At 42.2% G+C, this 26613-nt stretch overlaps 1 protein-coding gene across 3 annotated transcripts in view; it reads left to right on the top strand.

Annotated features, from left to right (window-relative positions):
• Window positions 1–26613, top strand: part of MCPH1 (microcephalin 1) — a 240832-nt gene that overhangs the window by 16124 nt on the left and 198095 nt on the right. For 2 of the 3 annotated variants that reach the window (XM_032328832.1, XM_032328833.1), the window contains exons 4-7: window positions 15625–15712; window positions 18326–18440; window positions 24238–24381; window positions 25486–25575. In XM_032328832.1, the coding sequence (XP_032184723.1) occupies window positions 15625–15712; window positions 18326–18440; window positions 24238–24381; window positions 25486–25575 (437 nt within the window). Of the gene's footprint in view, window positions 1–15624; window positions 15717–18325; window positions 18441–24237; window positions 24382–25485; window positions 25576–26613 lie in introns of those variants that run through there. The other variant, XM_032328834.1, reaches the window with a different exon arrangement.

The following is a 26613-nucleotide window of genomic DNA, read 5'->3' as shown; positions in this document are numbered from 1 at the left end:
TGGACATCTAGGTTCTTTCCATAGTTTGGCTATTGTGGACATTGCTGCTATAAACATTCGGGTGCATGTGCCCCTTCGGATCACTACGTTTGTATCTTTAGGGTAAATACCCAGTAGTGCAATTGCTGGGTCATAGGGTAGTTCTGTTTTCAACTTTTTGAGGAACCTCCATGCTGTTTTCCAGAGTGGCTGCACCAGCTTGCACTCCCACCAACAGTGTAGGAGGGTTCCCCTTTCTCCTCATCCTCGCCAGCATCTGTCATTTCCTGACTTGTTAATTTTAGCCATTCTGACTGGTGTGAGGTGATATCTCATTGTGGTTTTGATTTGTATTTCCCTGATGCCGAGTGATGTGGAGCACTTTTTCACGTGTCTGTTGGCCATTTAGATGTCTTTGCAGAAATGTCTGTTCATGTCTTCTGCCCATTTCTTGATTGGTTTATTTGTTCTTTGGGTGTTGAGTTTGCTAAGTTCTTTATAAATTTTGGACACTAGCCCTTTATCTGATATGTTGTTTGCGAGTATCTTCTCCCATTCTGTCAGTTGTCTTTTGGTTTTGTTAACTGTTTCCTTTGCTGTGCAAAAGCTTTTGATCTTGATGAAATCCCAAGAGTTCATTTTTGCCCTTGCTTCCCTTGCAATTGGCGATGTTCCTAGGAAGACATTGCTGCGTCTGAGGTCGAAGAGGTTACTGCCTGTGTTCTCCTCAAGGATTTTGATGGATTCCTTTCTCACATTGAGGCCCTTCATCCATTTTGAGTCTATTTTCATGTGTGGTGTAAGGAAATGGTCCAGTTTCATTTTTCTGCATGTGGCCGTCCAGTTTTCCCAACACCATTTATTGAAGAGGCTGTCTTTTTTCCTTTGGACATTCTTTCCTGCTTTGTCGAAGATTAGTTGACTGTAGAGTTGAGGGTCTATTTCTGGGATCTCTATTCTGTTCCATTGATCTGTGTGTGTCTGTTTTTGTGCCAGTACCATGCCGTCTTGATGATGACAGCTTTGTAATAGAGCTTGAAGTCTGGAATTGTGATACCACCAACTTTGGCTTTTTTTTTCAATGTTCCTTTGGCTATTCGAGGTCTTTTCTGGTTCCATACAAATTTTAGGATTATTTGTTCCATTTCTTTGAAAAAAATGGGTGGGATTTTGATTTGGATTGCATTAAATGTGTAGATTGCTTTAGGTAGCATAGACATTTTCACAATATTTGTTCTTCCAATCCAGGAGCATGGAACATTTTTCCATTTCTTTGTGTCTTCCTCAGTTTCTTTCAAGAGTACTTTATAGTTTTCTGAGTATAGATTCTTTGCCTCTTTGGTTAGGTTTATTCTTAGGTATCTTATAGTTTTGGGTACAATTGTAAATGGGATTGACTCCTTAATTTCTCTTTCTTCTGTCTTGTTATTGGTGTAGAGAAATGCAATGGATTTCTGTGCATTGACTTTATATCCTGAGACTTTACTGAATTCCTGTACAAGTTCTAGCAGTTTTGGAGTGGAGCCTTTTGGGTTTTCCACATATAGTATCATATCTGCGAAGAGTGATAGTTTGACTTCTTATTTGCAGATTTGGATGCCTTTAATTTCTTTTTGTTGTCTGATTCCTGAGGCTAGGACTTCTAGTACTATGTTGAATAGCAGTGGTGATAATGGACATCCCTGCTGTGTTCCTGACCTTAGCGGAAAAGCTCCAAACAGTTTTTTAATGGGCTGTGGTCTGCTTTGTTGTGTTCTCAGTCATTTTCTAAGCAGGGCTCCAAATTTCTGAACACTGTTCTATGCTAGTTCTGCTCTGTTTTCTGCATAGTTCCTTTTGTGGATGATGTTGATGGTGAGGCCTTTGTTTCTGTAGGATCCTTGAATATTTTCCTCTTGGTTTCTCCACTGCTGGTTGTTCCAGGGTTACCGCTCCTTCTCGGTAGAGTTGATGAGCCCTCAGAGTTGACATTTTACCAGAGCCTCTTCTCTGTAACAGGTGCTGTGAGCCATTCCTGTTCTGTATTTCAGCATTTAGAGTCAACTTCCTCCTTTTCAGTTATTTTACAGGTATTTCTTCTGGTGTTCCAGGCCCCTCCACTCTATTTGTGGAACTGTAAGCCTTTCCCCCCACTTTCTGCATCCTCAGACTGGCAGCTGTTTTCAGACTTGTGTTATTTTCCTATAGATGTGTCATTTGAAGTTTTGGTCAAAGCATAGGTCGTGTGTGTTCATTGCTTGCATTTTTAAAGTTGTCTTCTTATGGAAGGTTGTGGGGGGAGGATCAAAATCAAGCAGCTCTCTCATCTCCTTATGCAGTCCATTAAAATGACCTGCTGATGGTATCTCAAAATAGAGCTTGTGGCTCTTTGTCTCCGCTGTTCCCCTTTAGTACAGACAGCTGTCATCTTGCCGCATTATGCAGTGGCTTCCTACCTGTCTCCCTTTCATTTCACCCCTTGTACATTAGCAAGTGCAACACTTCTAACAGATCAGTCAGTTATGTTGTTCTTGCTGAGGTAAAAATAGCTTAGAATTACGTGGTTCTAAGCAGAAGCAGTGGACAATGACCTGTGGGCCAGCAAATCCAGCCTACTACCTTGTTTGTTTTTTACGGCCCTTGAACTAACAGTGGTTTTCACAGTTTTAGAAGGTTAGGGAGAAAGTCAAGAGAATTTCCTGACAAATGAAAAAATGATATAAAATCCAAATCTCAGTGTCCATAAATCAAGTTTTCCTGGAACACAGCCATGCACATTTGATAATGTATTGTGAACGGCTGCTTTTGTGCTGTACCTATGGAATTGACTAGTATTATAGAGACCATATTGCCCACAGAAGAGTCCTCCTTGTTACTTTCTGTCTCAACTCCTTTCCTTTTTGTACTCTTAGAACTTATTTTGTTCATTTGTCTGTTTTTCAAATTAATTTTTTTTTCATCAGAATAAATGTGCCCTTTAATCCTCAGGTCCTATTTCCCCCATCTCCTCACCCTCCTCCCCTCTGGTAACTTATTTGTGTATTCTTTATAATTAAGGTCTGTTCCTTTGTTTGTCTCTCTTTGTCTTTTTTTCCTTTGCTCTTTTGTTTTATTTCTTAAATTCCACATGAGTGTAATCGTATGGTATTTCTTTCTCTGACAGACTTATTTCATTTAGCAGTATACTCTCTAGCTCCATCATATCATTGCAAATGGCAAGATTTCATCCTGGCTGAATTACAGTACGTTGTGTATGTACACCACATCCTCTTTATCCATTCATCTGTCAGTGGACGCTTGGACTGTTTCCATAGTTTGGCTGTTGTAAATAATGCTGTAATAGACATAAGGGTGCATATATTTCTTCAAATTAGTATTTTTGTATTTTCTGGGTGAATACCTAGTAGTGTGTGATTTATTTGTCTGTTTTATCTGTCTGCCTACCTACTTACCTAATCATGCATTTTGGTCTTTCCATTATCATGTAAATCTGTAGGTGCATCCTCCATGTTTGTCTTGTTATGTGGTTGTGTCTTCACTAAGTATCTAACACATTCCTGGCTCATGGTAGGTGCTCTGTAAGTATTTGTCCTGTCAACTCATGAACAGAGGAGGCTTTCCTTACATTAGCCTAGAGATAGCAGAGAAAATTTCTTGGGGGAAGTGATGGTGAGCTACTTGTAAAAGGTCATATAGGAACGTGGGGAAGGGGAGGGCACAGGAAAAATAGACCTTTCCTGAAAGCCTGACGTTAATGGAGATATTTGGGTGGAAATGTAAACTGACAGCACCCTTAGTCCTGAGAAGAGGCCTCTCAGTTAATCCTGACAAGGGAATTCTCAAAGTTTCTTCTCCTGAGAGTCCTACTTTGTTGCTTTCATTGGTAGTCTGTCCCCTACTTCCCTTTTTGCTTTATCTTTTCTCTTTTTGTTGCCACCTTGAGCCCTCATTTCTTAAGGAGATCAGAGAAACTCCAAAATAATTGTTATTACCCAAAGGCAATCTCATTAAGTCCCTTTAAAGTGAACTTAATCACATTTGTAATGTAAATTGTTTTTAAAGATTTTATTTATTTACTTGACAGAGATTGCAAGTAGGCAGAGAGGCTGGCAGAGAGAGAGAAGGGGAAGCAGGCTCCCTGTTAAGCCGAGAGCCTGATGCTGGGCTGGATCCCAGGACCTGAGACCATCCATGAACCTGATCCGAAGGCAGAGGCTTAACCCACTGAGCACCCAGGCGCCCCTATAAATTCTTTTCTTATTATTGTTTGATGTAATGCAATCAGACTTTAATTATTATATAGAATTAATTACTGATTTTTGTATTTCCTCTTGCTATCTTGAAGACAAGCTTTGTTTTGAATTAAATATATTTAGATTTAAATATGTGTATATTTTTAACGTGAAAGGTCCCCACCTAATCTACCTCTTCGCTTATCTTCTCTCATTTGGGGGAAGACCGACCACTGAGAATTTGGAATATACAGTTTCAGACATTTTATTAAATACATGGAAATTGCATATATGAATATTTATATGTCCATATTTATATGTACATCCATGGAAATATGTAGGTTTTATTTTTTTAATGGAATGCACATAAACTTTTTAAATTAACATTATATTAGACAACATTTTTCCATGTTTGTACAGTGATACCTTTTTTAAAAACATATACAACCTAATTTGTTTAACTGATCTGTTACTGAATATGAAGTTTTCCATTTCTTTTTGTTTCTAGTCAGAAATTGTATAACACTGAGTCTTTGTGTGCATTGCGTCTTATAGATGTGTAATAACTTTTACCATAGGTTTAAATTCCACAAGTGGATTTTTGAGTTCAGAGGGCTTATCTACTTAAATTTATGATAAGTGCTGTCATAGTACCTTCTGGAAAGAGCGCACTAAGTTGTCTTCTAACACTGTAAAAGAACACTTGTTTCCCATAACTGTTATACTCTGAGTTGCCACTTTTTAAAATCTTTCCTATTTTGGTGATGAAAAAATAGAATTTATTTCATTTGCATTTTCTTGATTTTTAGTGAGCTTGAACTTTTTTCAGCAGAACTGAGAGGCAATGGCTGAACTGACCATTGTTTTATATGTCCTGTTCTACATTTACTGCCTGTCCAGGCCTTTGCTCATGTTTCCCCCTGAAAATGTTGGCAGTAAGTATGTAACGTCACTAGGTGTCACTAGAATCCCATTTTGTTGGGCTCTTTCCTGGCATGTTTCTTCTGAGAGCAGACCGCTGTGTAACAGCAACTGATAAAAATTCTGACGGTTTCTTTGGACACGAGACACTTTTATATTGAAGGCAAAAGGAATAAAGGTCAAGTTGGCTGTCAGTTCTGTGAAGGAAGGCTGATCTAACAGGTACACTGGAAATAGAGTTCACAGGCGTTTGTTTTTGCCCACTTGAGAACGGGGCATTGCCTGGATGCCCGTCCACCGCATTTCATGTTCTACAGACAAGCACATTTTCTTGCATGACCCCGCGCGGACACTTCCGTTAGGAGGTTAATACAGACACCACTGCCGTTGAGTTCTGAGCCGGTTCTGGTCTCAGCAGCTGTCGAAGCCGCGCACCGCACAACAGACGGCTCCCAGCCCCCTGCAGGCGCGCGCCCTGCACCTGGTCAGCCCAGCAACTCGTCTCCCTTACTCAGTCTGGGATTACCTGGTGTTTCCCGGTGAGGGTATCTGAGCTCTGCACCTCTTGCCTGAATAACCCTCTTGGTGTGTGGTGGTGCTGGTGGTGGTCACAGTGGTGCCAGTCAGGCCTCTGCACTGGGAGGAAATAATGCCGCCCGCCCTGCCCCGCACCCCCGTGTCTAGTATGGCATTTGAGAGCAGGTGCTTTCACCTCCATCACCCGCCGTTTCTCATCACACTCTGTGAGTGTCTCCTTATTCTAATCACTGGGTTGTAACCCATTGCTATCACTGTTCTTTTAAGGTTTAAATTGTCTTTGATTGGCTAGGGTTGCCCATCCAGTTGACTTCTGTGTTATTTTACCTGTTTCCCAGCATTCTGGGACTGCCTCTTTCTTGCACAACAATTTCATCCAAGCTTGCTTGTTCCATCTCTTTCCCAGCCCAGCGTTCAGCCTTTTCTCCAGGGATCCCTGGTTCCTTTTACTGGAAATAGTATCTTGAACCCTAGTCTGGGTGCTAGGGTGCACTCTGTGCCATCAGGTGTTGCTGCTCCCGCGCCCTCTGGTGGACAGAGGTAGTTACGAGCATGTGTGTTGTAAAACACCGCTGTATTTATACCCCGTGTCTAGTGAGCCAGGTTCCCACTGATACCCGCAACATCGGTCCCAAACCAGGGGGGATCATTCTCGTCCTCATCTTCTGGTGTTTGTAGCTTTGTTCTCAGACTGTGAGAAACCTGACTCCGGGTATCCTTGTTAGCAGAGCAGTTAATCAAGTATGTGAGTGCCTAGTCTCTTCTCCAGGGCCATGCCGTTCCTGCACGGCCCCCCTCGTCCGCTCAGGCTTGGATTCCCCTCCGCACTGGACCTGTTCTCTGCACAGATGTCCTCTTTACCCCACTGGCCCCTACTTGGGGGGACCTTCTACATCTGTCCAAATTCTGATACCTCTCATTTTGCCTTGCCCCTCCGTGGACACCCTTCTCTGCCTTCCTGAGCTCCAGCACCCCATGCCGGGCCATCCCTCACACGGATGCCCCCATCTCAGCCTCTGGGAGGCCCCCCAGTGGATAACACAAGTCTTGTAGGTGTCCACCCTTGCCTCACCGGTTTGGCTCTAGGACAGAATAGGTAGGTGAATTGGAATTGGAAGGGCAGATTTCTTATCTACTCTTACCTTGAGATCACATGCTGCTGAAATTTGGGAAATGATCTGACAGAGTTCAAAGTTACCCTTAAACTTTTAAAGTTTCTTAAGCCTATTCCTGTGATTAAAAGCTATGTGTTAGTAGTTACAGGTATTTTTTTATTTTAAGATTTTATTTATTTATTTGACATAGATCACAAGTAGGCAGAGGCAGGCAGAGAGAGAGGGGGAGGCAGGCTCCCCACCGAGCAGAGAGCCTCCATCCCAGGACCCTGGGATCATGACCTGAGCTGAAGGTAGAGGCTTAACCCACTGAGCCACGCAGGCGCCCCAGTAGCACAGGTATTTTTTAAAACGTACCAATTGGGTTTTTCTGTGTGTAGCAAACTTTCAGTGTTCTGTGTTCATTAAAAGCAAAGCAGCCCCCAGATTATCTACTGTTACCAGTTAAAACACCTGCTCAAAAGTAGGACATTTTGCCTATCTCAGATAGCATGGGTTTATTGAAAGATAAGACCTAATATTTATAAATCAGTCAGTAAATAATATCAGAATAATGGGTTTCTTGTAGTTTTAGAGCAACAGTTCTCAAATCATGGTCCAGGGACTTCTGTGGTCTCCGGACCCTGTAAGGGGCCAGCAGGGTTGAAACTTTTTATATGAATAAGATGTTATTTGCCTTTTTCCCTCTAATCTTCTCAGGAGGCTATAGTGTTATTTAGGGGGCATGGCATACATAGTACATGGAATGCTGAAGCAGATGTGAGAATCCAGCTGTTTATTGACATTTGCAAAAACATATGGCCATGCCACTTTTCTTCCTTTTTTTCCTGTTTTGGGAAATACTTTTCATAAAAGCTATTATTTGTGTTAACATGTATTGAGTTTTATTATTGTTGTTTTTAAATGAATTAACAATTACATATTTTAAGAACTGTTTTATTTATTTTTTGATAACTGCTCAGTTTTAATTTGTTATAATAAATATCCATATGTATAACTCACATAGAAAGGCTTTGAGGTCCTTGAATTTTTTAAAGTGAAAGAGATTTTGAGTCCAAAATACTGCTTCACAGTTCAGTTTGTGTCTATGGTTTCTGACGACTGTTTGAGCTCCCACTGTGACTGCGGGTCTTGCTTTGTGTGTGTGTGTGTGTGTGGTGGGGGTAGAGTGCACACATCCCTCTTCCTGACCCGTGCCCTGTGGGAGGTCCTCCACATTGTCTTGTTCCATTTTACTGTTGAAAGGGGTTTTCTCCTCCAGGTCAAGTACTTTCCCATTGCCCCAGCTTTTGAAGAGGTAGTGAGTGAAGGCAACAGAATGGGGCTGGTGACATAGGGTGCCGGTGGCAGCACCCGGGGAGTTGATCCGGTGGCAGTAGAGGGTTTGTCCTGAGGGCGGGATTGGAGGGCCGGATGGGAGGCCCATGGAGCAGGCTTGTGGTGGGAAGTGCCACCATTCCTTAGCTCTCAAGGGAGAAAGAGCTCTTTGGAATGGAGCCCAGGCAGGGCTTCTCAGAGGGAAGGATGACACAAGCTGCTTTGTTCCCTGTTGGCTCTGAAGTAGCAGCAATTGAAGATCAAAAAAGTTGGTTCTGCTTTTAGGGGCATCTCTTCAAACACTTCTCTGCTTGGCCACTGGATGGGAGGATAGTGTTATTTTACGTTTCTGAAGAAGCGCAGAAATCAGCTAGGGAGCTCGTTTTGTTTATTCAGTAGATTTTGATTGCGTGCCTGATGATAAACACAGGTTTTAATGTAGTGGCTGTTCAGTATTTTACTAAACATGTGAGCATACCTGTTGTTTGCATGCATAGAATGACATCACCGGTATTATGGGCTGCCTGTTTCTTTGTTGTGAAAGGTTGTATAGAAACCCAAGGTAGACTCAGAAGTGTGTCTCTGCATCTTTCCACACGACCAAGTGACAGATACCTTGTTGGGTTCTTATTGCCAGTAAGGTCTGAATATGTCTTCTACATCACCTGGGTTAGGCACACATTTTACCCAGTTGAATCAAGCGTTCCCACAAACTCCTAACTAGTAGAGGATACTTACGAGTTTTGTGAACTTGGACCAGTGATCTCCTGTGAGCTGCATTGTCTTCAGTTGTCACATATGAGAAAATGATATGGCAGTGTTTATATACCAGGACTGCTGTGAGGTTCTTGTGAGCTGGTTGAGCTTTATGATGCTGCTGATTGTAACTTAAATATCGTGTATATGATGGTGCAGTTATCCTGATTATTTTCATACAAGCCTTATGTCAGGATGCTTCCAGGCCACCCCCCCTTTTGCTGTTTTGTTGTTTATAACAGTGGGAAATAGGTGATGTTTCACTGGAGTAAGAAGAAGCTGGTAGACCCTGTTCAGGGTACAAATTGGTCATTAACGGACCTTTGTTTTAAAAGAGGCATTCCTAAGAAATATTTCTCTCCTTCCTCGCTTTATCGTTGATGCCTGTTTATTTCTTTCTTTGGATCCATTATTCTACCTACCCTATTCATTATCTGCTTTCTGTGGGCCTAGGTGATAACTTTGTTTTTTAAAAAAAAAACCCTACAAAAATGTAATTTACATAAAATGAAGTATACCCATTTCAAGGGTACCATTCACCGAGTTTTGACCCATGTTACCACCGCTACCACAGTCAAAATACTGTGAGCATTTTCATCATCCTAAGAAGTTCCCTCGTGTCCCTTTGCGGTCATCTTCCCTGCCCCAGGCCCCCTTGTCCCTCGACACAGTTGTACCGTAGGGCGAGCACTCAACTGGTTTCTGGCCCTATAGCACAGCGTTGCTTATTCTAGGGTCTTATATAAAGGGAATCATCCAGTATGTGTTATTTTATTCCTGGCCTCTGTTTGACATGATGCTTTTGAAACTTATCTCTATTGTTACGTGTATCAATATTTTAATTTTTTTTTATAGCTGAATGATATTCTTTTGTATGGATATACCACAGTTTGTCCATTCATCTGGTAGTGGACGTTTGGGTAGTTTTCTGTTTTTAGTTATTATGAGTAAAATTGCTATGAATAATCACATTCTTGTCTTTACACATTTTTATTGCTTTTGGGCCATTACCCAAACTGTTTTCCAAGGTGTTTGTATCATTTTACATTCCTACTTGAAGTGTGTGACTGTTCCATTTGCTCCACATTTTCACCAATACTTGGGATTTATCAGTCTTTAATTTTAGCCATTCTAGTGGATTTGTAGTGGTATCTCCTGTGTTTATTTTTTTGTAGCAGTTCTTTTTCAGATATAATTCACCCATCGAAAGTGAACAATGTACTGATCTTTTTTTGTTTTTATTTTTGTTTTTTTCAGTTTTTATTTTTTATTTTATTTTTATTTTTAAATTTAGTTTAATTTTACTTTTCAGTGTTCCAAGATTCATTGTTTATGCACCACACCCGGTGCTCCATGCAATATGTGCCCTCCTTGATACCCACCACCAGGCTCACCCAACACCCCCAATCCCCTCCCTCCAAAACCCTCAGTTTGTTTCTTCTTCTTCTTCTTTTTTTTTTTTTTTAAGATTTTATTTATTTATTTGACAGAGATCACAAGCAGGCAGAGAGGCAGGCAGAGAGAGGAAGGGAAGCAGGCTCCCTGCTGAGCAGAGAGCCCTATGTGGGGCTGAATCCCAAGACCCCAGGATCATGACCTGAGCCGAAGGCAGAGGCTTTAACCCACTGAGTCACCCAGACGCCCCCTTCAGTTTGTTTCTTAGAGACCACAGTCTCTTATGGTTCCTCTGTTTTTTGTTGTTTTTAAAGATTTATTTATTTGAGAGAGAGCCGGAGCCCACATGTGAATTGGGGGAGGGGCAGAGGGAAAGAATTGCAAGCAGAGGCCTCCTGAGCCTGGAGCCCCACTGGGGCTGAATCTCACAACCCCGAGATCATGCCCTGTGGTGAAATCAAGAGTCTGATGCTTGACCCATGGAGCCACCAGGTGCCCCTTGTTTTTAAGTAAACTGTACACCCAGCATGGGGCTCAAACTCCTGACCTTGAGATCAAGAATCACATGCTCTACTGACTGAGCCTGCCAGGGGCCCCTGTAATTCAGTGTTTTTTACTGTAATTACAGAGTTTTGCAGCCACGAACACAATTTAGAACGTTCTTATCACCCTAGAGTGCAACGTTGTACCCTTTACAGCACCCTCCATACCCACCAGCCCAGGGTAGAAACGGATCTGCTGTCTCCAGGGATTTGCCTCTCGGGAACATGTCATGCGAGTGGAATCAGACAATGTGCGGTCTTTGTGCCTGCCTGCTTTCTCTTAAAATAATGTTTTTGAGATTCTTCTGTGTTGTAGCATGTACCAGAATTTCACTTTTTTAAATTATCAAGTAATATTCCATTGTATGGCTAGATTGCATCTATCCATATCATGTATGATTTGTGAATATTTTTTCCCATTCTTTGGGTTTTTATATGTCCATTGCAGTTCCCTGTGAAGCAAAGGGCTCTAATTTTAATGAGGTCCAGTTTGTTTTTTGTTATGTTTTTGATGTTATTTAAGAAACCGTTGACAAATCTGAGATCAGGAAGATTTACTTCTATATTTTCTTTTGAGAACTTTATAGTTTTAACTCTGACAGTTTAGATCTTTAATCCATTTGGAGTTAGTTTCTGTGCATGGTGTGAGGTAGGGGTCTGATTTCATCCTTTTTTGCGTGGTATCTGGTTGTCCCAGCATCATTGTTGAAAAGATGGTTCTTTCCCAGTGATTTTTGTCATAATTAACTAGGCGCTTCTGGGTAGTTTAGTGGGGTAAGTGTATGACTCTTGATTTTGGCTCAGGTCGTGATCTCGGGATTGTGAGCTCTGCTTCAGGCTCTGCATTCAACAGGGAGCCTGCTTGAGATGTTTCCCCCCCCCACCGCCCACCCACCTCCATCCCTACTCACTCTCCCTCTTTCTCTCTCTTAAAATTTAAAACAAACAAACAAACAAACCCAACCATATATTTGAGGATCCCCTCTGGCTTTAGTGTGTATTTCCCTGATGACTTTTACTAAGTGTAAGATCACATGCTTAGTGACTGTCTTTGATTTGAATCTTTTGCCCACTTATAAAAGTTGGGTTTTTGTCTTTGTAATATTAATTTATGGGCTATTTTTGTACATTATTCATATCAATATTTTTGGTCAAATACACATACTGTAAATATCTGATCTCAGTCTATGGCTGACTTTTCATTTTCTTTGTTATGTCTTTCAGAACACACCAGTTTTTTATTTTGTTGAGATGCAGTTTTCCATTTTCTTCTTTTATGCTTTGTGTCTTTGATAATCTGTCTGAATGTCTTGGCTTACTTTGAAATTGTGAATCTTTTCTTCCATTTTCTTCTAGAATTTATGGTTTTGAACTTTATATTTAGTTGTGTGTGCACATGTGTGTGTGCACGTGTGTGTGTGTGTGTGTGTGTGTGTGTTTAAGATGAGGTCAAAGTGTTTCGTTCTACAGTGAACACCTTTGCTCCTAGAAAATATCTTTTTTGAGTACTTACTCTCTGCCAGGCCTGGCTGTGACTGTCGTGACTAGACAGGCATATTCACTCCCCTCGTGGAACTTAGTTTTAATGAAACAAGGTTTGTAAGTGCAGGGTTTGGTGAATCCTCTGAAGGGAACAGGAGGGGCGTAGCCACAGCGCCCGTTTGGCGTTGGTTCCCTTCCAGACACAGTGGCTGGGGAGACCCCTTGCAGTGGGTGACCTGTGAGCTGAGGTGAAGAGACGTGACGGAACTCGATGTACAGAGCCTTGGGGGGCCACTTTCCTGCGGAGTCAGAGGTCGTGGCCTGAGACGGGGTAATGCCAGTGTGTGTGAGGGCCTGCGAGCATCAGTTGTAGGCTCTCTGCGGAGAGGAAGCTTAGAGGCAAAGGCTCCTGCAGGGCCCCGGGAGGGATTTGAATTTTACCGTGTCTCCGTCTCTGTTCTCAGTGTCGGCCCCACCCGTGGGGCTCTGCTGGGTGAATTCTTGTGGGTAAAGCGCAGCACCTGAGTGTAACTAGGCCCAGGCCTGAACTTGCTGTCCTCTCTTAACTGCGTCCTGACTTCATTTTCTGTCTTGGTTTAGGTGCCCTGGCTTTCCCTGTTGTGCCAGCCGGAGCCCTTTGAATCAGAATGCCTAGTTTCCTGTCCCCATCCTGTTATGGAGAGGGCCCCGCACACACAGGAAAGAGAGAAGTCAGCTATTAGTACAAGGCTTGTAGTGAAACAGTGCTCCCTTTCTCACCCCTTCCCCCAGTTCCTGCTCCCCAGGGCTAACACCTCTCCACCTGCCCTCTTGCTGCAGCTCTGTCCTGACCTCTGAATTCCCCCTTTTTTTAAACCATGGCTCTGCTGCTGCCTTGACTTCCCAGTTTCCAGCACTGTCTAGACTTTGTAGTTTGCAAACACCAATTTAGCTCCCCCAGCGCTGCGTTCTGGGGGACCCCACGCATGTACAAGCGCCTGCTCATTGCACCCACACTGCCTCTCTCCTGATTCCATAAATAAAAATCAGCAGCGGATGAGCTAAATCAGCAGTTTTGCTTTACATTGTTACGACTGGGAAAGTCGTTTTAGCTGAATCTGAAAATGCACACAACACGTTTCCTTCTGTGTGAAACTTTGTGCTACCTGAACTCAGCCTGGTATCCTTGAGTCCAGTGCGTCCCTGGTCCAAGTTGTCTGAAATCCGAGCCCATTACTTGCTTTGGTGGCCAGAGTGAGTGGGGTGCAGTGGCCCTGACTGTGGGCACAGTTGGGGGTGCGGTTGCTGCTCCCCAGACCCGTCCTTGCTGCCGGCGCCCTGGAGGTGTGAGGAGAGGGTTCAGTCCCTCGTCCTCCGCCATCCAGCTTCCAGGCTCGGGTTGCCTTTTCTGTATTTGCTTTTCAGTTCCCCAGACATCTCTTACCTGCTCTTTGTTTCTGTTGGTCTGTGTCATTTTGTTTTGCTTGATTGTCATTTGAAGGGGGTTTTGGGGGTAGGAGAGAAAAACACATGTGCTCAGGCCACCAGTTGTAACAAGAGCTCAAGAACATTCCATTTTTATTTCTAAATGTTGCTCATTCAGGGTTCTCCACCCAGTCCCACGGGTTCGGTGAAACCTGTAGCATCTCCTGCCCCCAGTCCCTGACTGGACTCCTTGCCCTCATGTCCCGCTCCTGGAAAACATCCTGCAGAGTGGCCTGTCCAGGCTCGCCCCAGATACAGCCTTCAGGGTGACCAGGGTGACCCTTTTCTGTCGCTGGTGCCCTCGCTCCAGTGCGCTCCTGCAGTCCCACCGAGTGGTGTCTGTTTTCCCAGAATTGTCCCGCTGTTGTTGGCTTTGCTGCGCCTTTGTCTGTGCTCGTCTTCCAGACGGAAGACCTGCATCCTCCGAATCTGCTTCCTCATCAGAGTTTATCTGACGGTCACCTCCCACCCGCAGCTTCTCCCACTCCGACCCCGTAGTATCACCGGAGCTCTCTCCAGCTTCTGCCCTACCTTGTTCTCTTATCATAATTATTGTGCTGTGGTTGTTTATTAATTTTTGCATTTTCTGCAAACTTCTTTCATGGCTGGCTTAATAAAGACAGTTGCACTGTTCCGTTTACGTCTGCAGTGTATCAGGATCTCACACACACACTCACACACACACACACACACACACACGTGCACACATCATTTAGCTTTAACTCCATTGTGTGCTCATGAGAGAGAAATGAAAAAGGCAAAGGAAGCCTTCTTGTGATAGAAAATTTTGACCTCACATGCCCTTGGAAGGGGGGCTTAGGGACCCTAGGGTCTTCTGACTACACTTTGAGATTCATTAGCCTAGTGACAAATAGTATTGTCAGTTTGGTATGTAGTCTTCCAGACTTTGCTTAAAATGAGAAATGCTGTTTTATGTACAGTATACAGCATCATGTTCACATTTCTGCAGTTTTGTCTTTTTTCTTAATGTATTTAAGACTTTTCTGTGTGAATATGGATATATTTGCCCTATTCTTTTTTGCATTATATTCCAATTATATTTTCAACTGTCATTCGCATACTAAATGTTGAATGTGACAGGCTTATGAAATACAGTTGGAGATGTGTTTAGGGGCCATATTTTAAAAAGACTGAAACAACAGGTAGGTGAAATTATTCTATAAACACAGAGTGATTGAAGGCTTGTGATGTGGGTTTTGGAGAGATGATGTTTTAAGCTTAATCTTTCAGTAATAATATGAATGAAAAGAGTAGGAACTATAGGTAGGAGATCATTTTGAAAACTATTGTAATTGTTTAGATTTGAGCGTCTGAATGTTTAGAAGTAGGTCCTGGGAGTCCCAAGACAGCGGCGTAGTGAGAGTGGAAATGACAGACTGGTGACAGGCAGACAGTTAAGGTACGCGGGGCATGGCCGAGAGAAGCTGGTGTGGCCCACCCTGCTCTCTGGTGAAACACCAGTTTTAGGGGCAAGATAATCTTTCTGGTTGAATTTCTCTAAGGCCCTTCTAGCTCTAGATTTCTCCACTTATGTCCTGTTTGCTCTTCTACTGTTGGTTTAACAGCATGTGCGTATACCTTACAGATGCCCCGCAGTCATCAGTTTGAAGGCTGTCACAAGCCTAAAGTTGTGTAAAAACTGCTTCCCTTACTGCCTCTTGGTTCTACACTTACACTTTAAAAACACTGTAGAGAGACTATTTTGGAAAGTAGAATTTATATTGCCCTTCGTATTTTATTATAAATGTAGTTACTTTAAAAGCCATGCCTGTTAACTTGGCCTTGGCATCTCTTAAATTGCTAACTGGCACACGTGCCGGCACGGTGCTGTGGGACTCTAACAGGAACGAGCGCTCATTCTGCTCCGTCTGTTGACTTGCACAGGTGCCGGACAGCCGGGGCACACGTCGATGAAGCGCTCTTCCCTGCGGCGAACACCAAGGAACACCTGCCGAGCCTAATTAAAAAAAAAGTAAGTATGTGATTTCGACAGTGGCTGTTACGAAATTTATTCGTTCTTTTATTCCTGCAAAGTGACACTTTGTGGAATATATTCAGGAGGTATCTTAGGTATTGGAGTTGATGATACTGTTCTCTCCACATGGGGTTTTTAAGGAAGTTATAGACTTTAGTGTACCTTCTGAGTGCTTTGATGTGATTTGTGGGAAATGGAAGAGCTGTCTGGCCAGTGGAAAACTAAAATTTGCCAAGAGACCAGCAGACGTGCAGGTGCAGTGCAAACTGCTTTGGAATTTGGTTTGTTACGTCTTTAGCAAAATACCTCTGTTCTGCTGTTTAGTTGGAAAATCTCTAAAGTCTGATGCAGAAATATCCAAGTTATTTATTAAGTAAGTTATTTATTATGGGAAATCCATAGTGCAGACTTAAAGACACTGCTTTCCTTTGAGGTCTAGTTCACATTTGATCCACAGCATTTTCACTCTTTTATTAAAAGTTTTAGTTGTGATTTCTTTATTTGTGGGAAAATGGTTTTCTAGTAAATGGTCAGTGTTGCTCTGTTTTCATGTGAGGGTCCCTGTTGAGGAGGAGATTTGCAGACTTTGTCCAAACTGAGTTAGAAAGACTAGACCCATACATTTCCTGTAGGTTAAGGAAGACATTCCCCTGGGTGGTCGCAGATTTTCTGTAAATGGTGACTCCTGTATCTCAGACATTTCCTCTTGAGCAGGCCAGATTTATAGGGCAGTGATGGACAAACTCAACTCAAGTCTCTGTTCAGATCCCCTTTGTTTAGAGGTGAACTAGAGCTTCTAAGTCCTTACTCTTTCTGATACGCCAAACAGTGGCTGTGTCTACCCTTTTAGAAGTAAGGACTTATTTTAAAACCACACTAATAAGGAGTGTATTTCCATCGTAAAACATTGAGTAAACACAGATAAGGCAGATACCTCTCTTAATGTCTTTTTCCTCAAAGTAAGCAATTTTTGGTTTGAGTTGGGTCCTTGAAGATCGAATGGTCTTCAGGACACATACATTACAGACACACACATACACATGCACATGTTTTGTACAAATGAGGTTCTGTGTTACATGTATTGTCTGGGAGATAATGCTTTTCTTCTTCTCGTAACAGTGTGTGTTTGACCGTTTCATGACAAGTGTAGGCCTTCACTCAAGTGCAATTGCGAAGCAAACATGACTTCAGACTGTGATTATTTGGGGCTCTTTGACAAGGTTTTCAGCTTTACTCTCCCTCATTCTTTCCATTGCCAGTCTGACCTTCTTGCTTGCTGTTCTGAAAGTCACCGAGCGTATTTGCAATTTAGAGCCATTGCATTGCATATCTGTTCCCTCTATCTGGAACACACTTTCCCCACACTTCATGCATGTTTCCCTTTTTTCTAACTTGAGTAGGGCTTTGTGCCAGTTCCTTTCTCAGGGAGACCCCCTCGGAGCACCCCGTGTACAGCAGTGGTTCCGTCCCACTGTGCCAGCTGTCCTGCTCCCACTTGTCTGCTGCTTTCCTTTCTAGCTGCAGGACTTACTCCTTTCTGCGTCCTGTAAGGATGGTGGCAGTTAGCTAGGGTTGTTGCTAATGAAGATTCACAGGAGCCTAAGGGATAATGCTTGAGAGTCTGGGGAGCACCCTGGGACCAGGGAGTCGTAGGGGAGACTCTTGGGTTGTGCTGGTCATGTACCCCTGATGTCAGCACATTACCTCCCCCAACAGCAGAGCCCTCCCACTGGGAGTTGACCAGCTCTGGGAGTACAAATGCCCCCAAGTGCTCTGGACTTGCGGTTACAAAGCAACATTGTGCAGTAGGACATTGCATGCTGTGCTTGTACTTTGGGGAAAACAGTTCAGGCCAGTTCCAGGCCTGCTGGAATTAACCCTCCTGACACACATAGCCTCTAGTTTACTTACTAATGATGTTAATTTTCTGTCGTTTTTTAATAGAGATAAGCTTCTGATATCAAGAATCTTCCTTTCTCCAAGACCAGTGCATGACACATACATTTCTGTTAAATAATAAATGAGAGCGAGATGCTCAGTCAAGAACACAAGAGTGGGCGTGGGAAGGTTAACCCAAGACTTTCTTTGGATGTTAGTCTGGGGCGTCATCCTGTTTGTCACACCTTGATTGTGTAGTTTGAGTTCTGGGGTTTTACTAGCAAAATAGAATTACGGTGATTTAAAGACAAAGCAGGATTCAATCTTGTTTCTTTCTTTGGTAGTTAGAAGATAATTGCTTTTGTACTCTGTTACTATGTTATGATTTTGGGGGAGGGGGAAAGAGGAGAGATAATGTAAGGGTAACAAAAATAAAGAAAATGAATAAATGACTAATTTTGTTTAAGAACCTTCCTGGAAACTAAGATTGCTGGCATCCTGGAAATGCCTCAGAAAGTGTAGCTCCTTGGTATACGGTCTTGTTTGTCTAGTCTTTCAGTTCTGCAGCCTGGAAAGAAAGAGACACTGCCATTTCGCATGCAGCGCAAGGAATGCCTCTGTCCTCAGGTTTTCCTTGCAGTATTGTAACAGGTGTTAGAAGCGCCGGGAACAGGTTGTCTTGTTACACAGCTGCTGGTCAGTAGTATTCATTTTTATGTCCTTTCTGCACAGCGGAAGTGTATGCAGCCCAAAGATTTTATTCCTAAAACACCGGAACATGATAAAAGGCTTCAGAAGAAATTTGAAAAAATGGCTATAGAGCTACAAAGGCAGAAGAGAAGTCTGGGTGAGTCCAGAAGTCGTGCTCAGCCTGTGCACCTGTTTCAGCCGCCTGATGGCCGGTGGCGCCCAGCAGACCCCGCTGCAGCCTGCAGGAGACGGACCGTGCTGCTGGAGGCCACGGTGGGAGCTCATGGGTACAAGTCTCCGTCACTGTCCACATCGATGAAACTCTTTACTTTCAGGAATGATTATGGAAAAAACAGATTTTGACTAAGCCCTTTTAGACTAAATCCCTCTTCATTTCTTTGTTATTTTGAGTCTCACTTGTGTTTTTACCTAATACTTGGTCTTTTTGTTTTGTTACCTAGAATAGGGAGGTGTTAGTTAACATATTCTTTCTTTATTTCACCTTAAATATAATTTTTAACTTTGAATTATTCCTTAGTAAAGCTAAAAAATAAAATGAAGAAACACATTTCATTGTCTTTGGGCTTTCATAGTACCTATTTACAAATTAACCCATAGTTGTATTTTTGCTCTTTTAAAGGCATATTTTCTTTTAACTTTGGCTGCCTTTTGTTTGCTTTATTTGCCTTCAGCAGTTTGAATTTTATGTTCATTGGTCCAGTTTTCTTTTTAAATATTCTGTTCGGAGTTCACAGAGGCCCTTGAAATCTGTGTTCCCATCTGTGTGTGAGTCTGTGTATTGTCTATTGACCCGACCTTATTTTACAGTTCACTAATACAGTCTTCTGCCGTGTCTGATCTGCTATAATCCATCTGTTCAGTTCACAATTTTGGTTATTATATTTTGCAGTTCTAGGGTTTCTGATTTTTTTATAGGTTCTGTTACTCTGATTAAATCACTTACATTTTTCTTTTCATCTTTGCTTCTATCTGCAGTATCTAGAATGCCTGTTTTTTTTTTTTTTGCCTCTGTTGTTTTGTATGGTTTTTTTTTTTTTTGGTCACAAATGTTCTCTTAGTAGGAATGACAGTTTGCTTCTGTAATTGAAGGCAAGTCATTAGTTATAAAATATGTTTGAAGCTCTAGGCAACATTATTTTCTTAGACAAAAAGTTTCTAGGTTCTCCTACTAAGAAGATGGAGTGGGCCTTGTTGGCTTTATCTGGACTGATTTGAATAGGAGATTCACTGACTTTCCGTAAGGCTTGATAGACTTTTGATTTGACATTGATACCAGAGTGTGGCCATCTAGACTGTTCCTTTAAAAAAAAAAAAAATTACATTATGTTAGTCTCCATATACATCATTAGTTTTTGATGTAGTGTTCCATGATTCATTGTTGCGTATAACACCCAGTTCTCCATGCAATATGTGCAAAATTTTTGTTTATTTATTTGACAGAGAGAGAGAGAGAGAGAGAGAGAGAGAGCGCAGGAGCGGGGCAAAGGGAGAGGGAGAAGCAGGCTCCCTGCTGAGCGGGGAGCCCGACATGGGGCTCCATCCCAGGACCCTGAGATCGGGACGTGAGCTGAAGTGAGGTGCTCAACACACTGAGCCACCCAGGTGCCTCCATCTAGACCTTCCCACTGAGAGCCTGGCGTGATAACTAGGATCCCTTCCGCTGACGGTCCTGATCTCCCACTTTCATCTCCTGGTGAAAGTACACCACCGAGAACTTTCTACCATTTTACAGAAGAATTCAGTTTAACTTTTAGTATCCTGCCATTTGTAGCTTCAGATTGGACAACTCTTCTGAAGATAAAATCACATGCATGCAAGGAACAGTTTTCTACTACACCCTGCGTAATGGGTTTTGGTGCCACAGAGCCTTTGGTTTTCTGTTTAGTTTGTTGATACTGATAAACACTTAACTTGTGTGTTTGTTTCTCAGCAACTGCTCTCTGCCTGGTCAGAGACTGGACCGTCAGCCTCTTGCCCCAGGTGCTTTAATGATCAGTCCTCCTGGGGATAAAAACATCCACTGCTTGTCAGCTGGCTTCTCCGTGCTCCTCCTCACCAGAATCTTGACTCCTCTGGTCCTGGTCTCTTTAGTAGTTCCCTGATGCTTTTATGTAGACATTATTTGTATTTTATATAGATTCTATATTTTCTTTTTCTCTGTGTAGGCGTTAGTTAGCTTCAAGATACTTTGTTTCTTTGTCTTCAATTACTTGTAAAACCTTAAAGCACTTGAACAGTGGCACAATCACGTGTTTATGGTTGTGTTTTGCACAAGGCTGTCAATCACATAGTGGACTTGGGAGATCAGTTAGCTACACATTTCAGGTCTAGGTAGCAACAGGGTGCTTCTCTAGAATAAAAAATTAGGGAAATTTTTATCCTTATGTGTTTAATCATAGTCATTTCTATTCTTTTTTTGTTTGAAATATAATCGACCTAACATATTAGTTTCAGTGGACGATGTAATGATTTGCCGTTTGTGTGTGTTGTGAAATGGTCATAAGTCCAGTTAACATCTATCACCATATGTATCATGTACAAAAATTTTTTTCTCATGATGGAACTTTTAAGGCCTGGTTTCCAGGCTACTTTGAAATGTGTAGTACTTGTGCCTACAGCTGTAGGCACCATGCCGTACATGACATCTCCTGACTCACTCATTTATAACTGGGGGTTCGTACCTCTGTAACCCCGTCAACCATTTTACTCATCCCTCGCTCCAGGGTCTCTGATGGCCGCCAGTCTGTTCTTTGGTTGTTTTCGTTTTTGTTCTCTGATTTTGTTTATAGATTCCACATGCAGGTGACATCATGTAGTATTTCCCTTTTACTGACTTATTTCACTCAGTGTAATGTGCTCACAGTCTGTCTGTGCTGTCACTAATGGCAAGGTTTTGTTCTTTTTTTATGGCTGGATAGTATTCCTCTAAGTGTGTGTGTGTGTGTGTGCGCGTATGCACACATCACGTTTTCTTTATTGATCCGTAGGTGGACATGCAGGTTGTTTCTTTGTCTTGGTGATTGATTGTAAATAATGTTGCAGTGAACAGGAGGGGGTCAGATATCTCTTTGCATCAGTATTTTCCTTTTTTTCTTCTGTAGTGTTTTCATTTCCTTCAGGTAAATAAATACCCAAAACGGGGATTACTGGCTGTAATGGAAAGTTCGATCTTTAATTTTTTTGAGAAACCTCTGTAGAGTTTTCTACAGTAGTTGCACCAATCTACATTCTCACCAGTGGTACACAGCAGTCCCTTTTCTGTGCTTCCTTGCCAACACTTGTTATTTCTGGTCTCTTTTTTTTTTAAGATTTTATTTATTTATTTGACAGAGATCACAAGTAGGCGGTGGGGGGGGAGGAAGCAGGCTCCCTGCTGAGCAGAGAGCCCAATGTGGGACTTTATCCCGGGACCCTGAGATCATGACCTGAGCCGAAGGCAGAGAGGCTTAACCCACTGAGCTACCCAGGTGCCCCTATTTCTTGTCTTTTTGATAATAATCATTCTAGTGTACTGTTGGAATCTCCTTGTGGTTTTGATGTGCATTTCCCTCGTGATGAGTGGTGCTGACTCTTTTTTATGTACCTGTTGGCTATTTGTATGTCTTCTTTGGAAAAATGTCTTGTTTAGATCCTCTGCCCATTTTTAAAATTGGACTTTTTTTTTTTTTTTTTTGCTAGATGTACTCTTTTAATTTTTAAAAATACTTTAGAAGATCATAAAACTCTGAAGTACCATATGGGTTTTTGTATTTCTCTTTTTTGCCTTTTTCACTACCTAAATTTAGTGTTTCAGCCCAATCCCAACACATCATTGGTACATGGAAGCAATTTTGGTAACTTTATAATGCATAGCATAGAAATAAGAAGCACTCATTCCTCCACTTTTTATTGTAGTGTCTCTTACCATGTCACGAATTCTCTGCTCTGTATTTTGAAACTTCTCATGCAGAATTATCAAGTTTTATTTTAAATCTGTCAGGGTAATGCAACAAAATTGACAAGAACATTTCGCTTGTATAGGTAGTGCTGCCAGATAACTTCCAAAAAACATTGCCTTTATCCTTTGTTTTTGTGCTGAGTCATCCCAGTGCCTGATAATCAGGCCTCTTTCTCTTGGTGCCATGCTGGTCCCTCCCTAACAGCCTCGCACTAACTGGTCTCCTTGCTGCTCTGGCCAGACACATGCAGTAGCTCTTGACCTTTCTGCCTGATGCCAGTTACGCACCACGATCCTTACCCTTGCTTCTGAATGATTGCTTGGATCCTCCACTGATTTTCTCTAAGCATCAATCCATGGGAACCCTCCTAGCGGCTCTGTGACTGGGCCCTAGAGGCGCTATGTCCTTAACCATCTGTCAGCTTACTTGAGTCAAGGGTGTAAACGACAAGTCAGGTGCACACCCCATCCAGGGCTTCCCCTTCCTCATGGCATCGTAAGGAAGAGCATTTCAGATGAAACTGTATGTTTGATGTGCCCTCCAGCACCGCATGCCCTCTGTGGTCTGGTCAGCCTCCAGCCTCAGGAGGCTGACCCCTTCAGCCTCAGGTCAGCCTTGTACCGCTCTCCTGTCAGCTTTAGACTCTTGCTTTTTGGGCCTTCCTACACCAGTAATGGTATATTTAAAAAGATTTGGCAAAATGATACTGAAAATTTTTTTTATCTTTTTGGATTAAATTTATATCTTAGTAAAAATTGCTTTTTAAGTACTACAAATATAAGGTATTACAGGTAAAACTGACTTATCTGATATTGGCAGACGTGTAGTTTGAGTTGTTCAAGCTTAAGAGTTGCAAAGGAGAAGATATTGAATGATTCTTGGTCTTTTTATTGGTGAGTGAAGTGGTCAGAGCCCTGACGTTCTCCTTGAGCAAATGCGAGGTATGGATTCCAGAAACACATAGCTGTGCACCCACATCCAGTTTAGCCCTCATTTCACGGCTGATGGACTTCTGACCCCAAAGTTGATGTGTGTGTCTTTTGAGGGTCAGAGAGGGTTGGCTAGGGGTAGTGGTTTCTGAGACTCAGAGTAAACACTACTGTTAGAGGCAGAACTGTTTCTGTGCCCATCTTAGGTTCCTAGCTGGGGCTTTGTTATAAAAAGACAGATTAATGGGAGAAGAGCATAAGTTTTTTTGTGACATGCAGGCTCTCATAGGAGATAAAATCCCAAAGAAGTAGAACCTTAGTGCTTATGTTGAATAGGAGAGGCAGTTGTGGAAAAGTAAGACATAAGGGGAACCAAAGTAGGGCGGGCGTTCCTTTAACAAGATCTGTTTCACAGAATTCTCTTGGCATCAGCTCCCCATGTCTGGTGATAATATGGAGGGGTGCGTCTTTCAAAGGGGGGCTGTACCTCCTGCCTTTAGGAAGAAGCTTGGGGTAGGGGTGGGGGGCGTCCTGATACCTTTCTTTCACCTTCTGTGATTTAAGGCATTTTGCTCAAAATAATCCTTATGCCAAAGTGGCATGTTCGGGGTGATACATTCTGCCCTCTTTGTCAAGCGTTTAGGAACCAGATTGCGTTCTAGCTTTACCTTCTCACTGGTTGTATGATCCTGGGTATAAACAAGTTACTTAACTTTGGTGTGTTGATTTCTTCATCTTTACATGGGGAGACGGATAAGCTGATGCACTGGGTTAGGGAAAGGTTGAATGAAGCGGCGCACATAGTGTGCTGGTGATTATTAGCACAGTGCCCGGCACGTGGACATTTCTCAGCAAACGTTGGCCAACAGTTTCCGCACCAATGTTACTGCTCGTGGGGGTGGCGGGGTGAAGATAAGACTGTTGGTAGTAGTAGGTGATGTTGTTGCAGGGGACAAAGAATACTGGGGGGGTGGATGTGGAGGGGGTGTTCCTCAAAAGAAATCATATTGTTATATTAAAACTTCTGGCCTTTTTTTTAGCTAAATAAATTTTTGTTTATTTTCAGATAATGATGTACCTGTTCTCTTATTTGAATCTAATGGCTCATTGATGTATAGTCCCACCATTAAAATGTGCAGCGGTCAGCATAGTGCAATGCAAAGGAGATTACAGGAGATGAAGGAGAAGAGGGAGAACCTCTCCCCTACGTGTAAGTGCTCACGTTTTCTAAAGTGAAAATGAGGCAGATTGCTTGGTCAGTAAATTGTGGTGGAATGGTTTTTTTCTCTTTACATATTTTTGTCTTAACAAATCAACAGATTAACAGATTTTTGTCTACATCTGGGTACACTTTGTTAATATTTTCTTCTATAAAATCTTATGCGTCACTGAGATTTTTAAAGCCTATATTAAGTTTATACTTTTAAAACATATATTTTAAGCACATATTGGGTACATAGTTTTTGTATGTATAGGTTGAGAATCCTATTTTTTTTATAAGCCCTTTATAATTTTTAGTATCTTTGGGATGTTTTCTTTTCCTTTCTTTCTTTCTTTTTTTTTTTTTTTTTTAAGATTTTATTTATTTGACAGAGATCACAAGTAGGGAGAGAGGCAGGCAGAGAGAGAGGGAGAAGCAGGCTCCCTGCTGAGCAGAGAGCCCGATGCAGGGCTCGATCCCAGAACTCTGGGATCATGACCTGAGCCGAAGGCAGAGGCTTTTTAACCCACTGATCCACCCAGGCACCCCTGGGATTTTTTCTCTTTTAAAAAAATAAATCAGGCTCTTCTTTTGAGGGAATCTACATTAGACTAAGTATCTCATGCATTGGTTTTTGTTTTTCTTTATTTTTATTATCTTAACAAATTTTTTTAAAAGATTTTATTTAAGAGAGAGAGTGGGCAAGCATGAGTGGGGTGGGAGGCTGAGGAGCCAAAAGAGAAGCAGATGTCCTGCTGAGCCTAGAGTCCGACCTGGGGCTTGATCCCAGGACCCTGAGATCATGATTGGAGCTGAAACCCAGAGTCAGGTGCTTTAACTGACTGAGCCACCCAGGCACCCCTCAAAAGCTCTTCTAACCTTAATTATCCTCTGATTTAATCCTTCTTATAACCTGATATGTGTAGATTATTTTTTATGAATCTCTTCATCTGTAATAGATTTGAGTATGTTTTTTGTGCTTACTGTTTTATAGTAGGTCTGGGATATGAAGTACCAGGTGTAGATATGTGTGTGGAAAACCAGGCTTACCATGGGCTTCATCTGCTAATGTGTCAGAGTTGTGTCTGATGAAGTGTGCGATTATGTTTTCAGCTTCGCAGATGCTTGAAAAGTCCCTTGATAACCGAGCCAGCTCCCCAGGTGAAGCTTCTTGGAACGTTTCACATGATACATTGTGCTCAGGTAGAATTTTTTTCTTTTTTGTGGTATATTTAAACTGTGAGAATATGATGAATTTCTTATTTGGAATTTCTTCTGATATTAAGAACAGTTGGTTAAAAACTAGAATTCATGAAATTAGATATTAAAATAAAAAATAGGTTTTGTAATACAGTTAGGGCATGAGAAATTGCATGATTTAAACCTCCTTTTTGGCCCCTGTAGTTTTTCTCCTAGGCATTTGCTTTCTTGGCACAGACTCAGTTGCTCATTTGGAAAAAAAAAAAATCATTGTCTGTGTACTAAATTGCATGCTATAGACTGTATTACTGAGAACAGTTCGAGAGCTGCTTCTTTCACACAATGGGCAAAGACACTATGGAACACGGGACTGAGGAGGGTCAGTGAGGTGTGTAGAGATGTAGAAGATAACTGGCAGGATTGCTGTCTAGAAGCAGAGCATTGGAAAGAATACAGTTAGGGTTTTATATTATGTATACATTTTAAATTGGGAGCCCTAGTTTCAGTTCGAGTGATATTTTTTCCTGCTTATATAGCTTTCCTTTGAGTACATCTGAGAAATGTGCTACGATCACTCAGTATCACCTGTAGAAGGGCCCACATAGGTAGCATAGATCTGAAAGCCACAGCAGTAACAGATGACAAACGGTAGGAAGGTGTCAGGAGTTTAAATCGCAGCTTCCTGTTCAAGTGTGGCTTATTCTTTTTTTAAAAGATTTTATTTATTTATTTGACAGACAGAGATCACAAGTAGGCAGAGAAGCAGGCAGAGAGAGAGGAGGAAGCAGGTTCCCCGCTGAGCAGAGAGCCTGATGTGAGGCTCGATCCCAGGGCCCCGAGATCATGACCCGAGCCGGAGGCAGAGGCTTTAACCCACTGAGCCACCCAGGTGCCCCAAGTGTGGCTTATTCTTAACAATCTCTTTGTTGTGTATTGGAAATTATTTACTCATCTGTCTTAAATAATCTTCGTCTTTTTATTTTTTACTTGATGCACTTATTTTATGTACGTTTGACACGAGTGGTAGTAACTAACACAGAT

Source organism: Mustela erminea, chromosome 21, assembly GCF_009829155.1.
Source record: "Mustela erminea isolate mMusErm1 chromosome 21, mMusErm1.Pri, whole genome shotgun sequence".
Taxonomy (NCBI): Eukaryota; Metazoa; Chordata; class Mammalia; order Carnivora; family Mustelidae; genus Mustela; species Mustela erminea.
The sequence above is the reverse complement of the archived record's forward strand: the minus strand, read 5'-3'. Positions and strand labels throughout refer to the sequence as shown.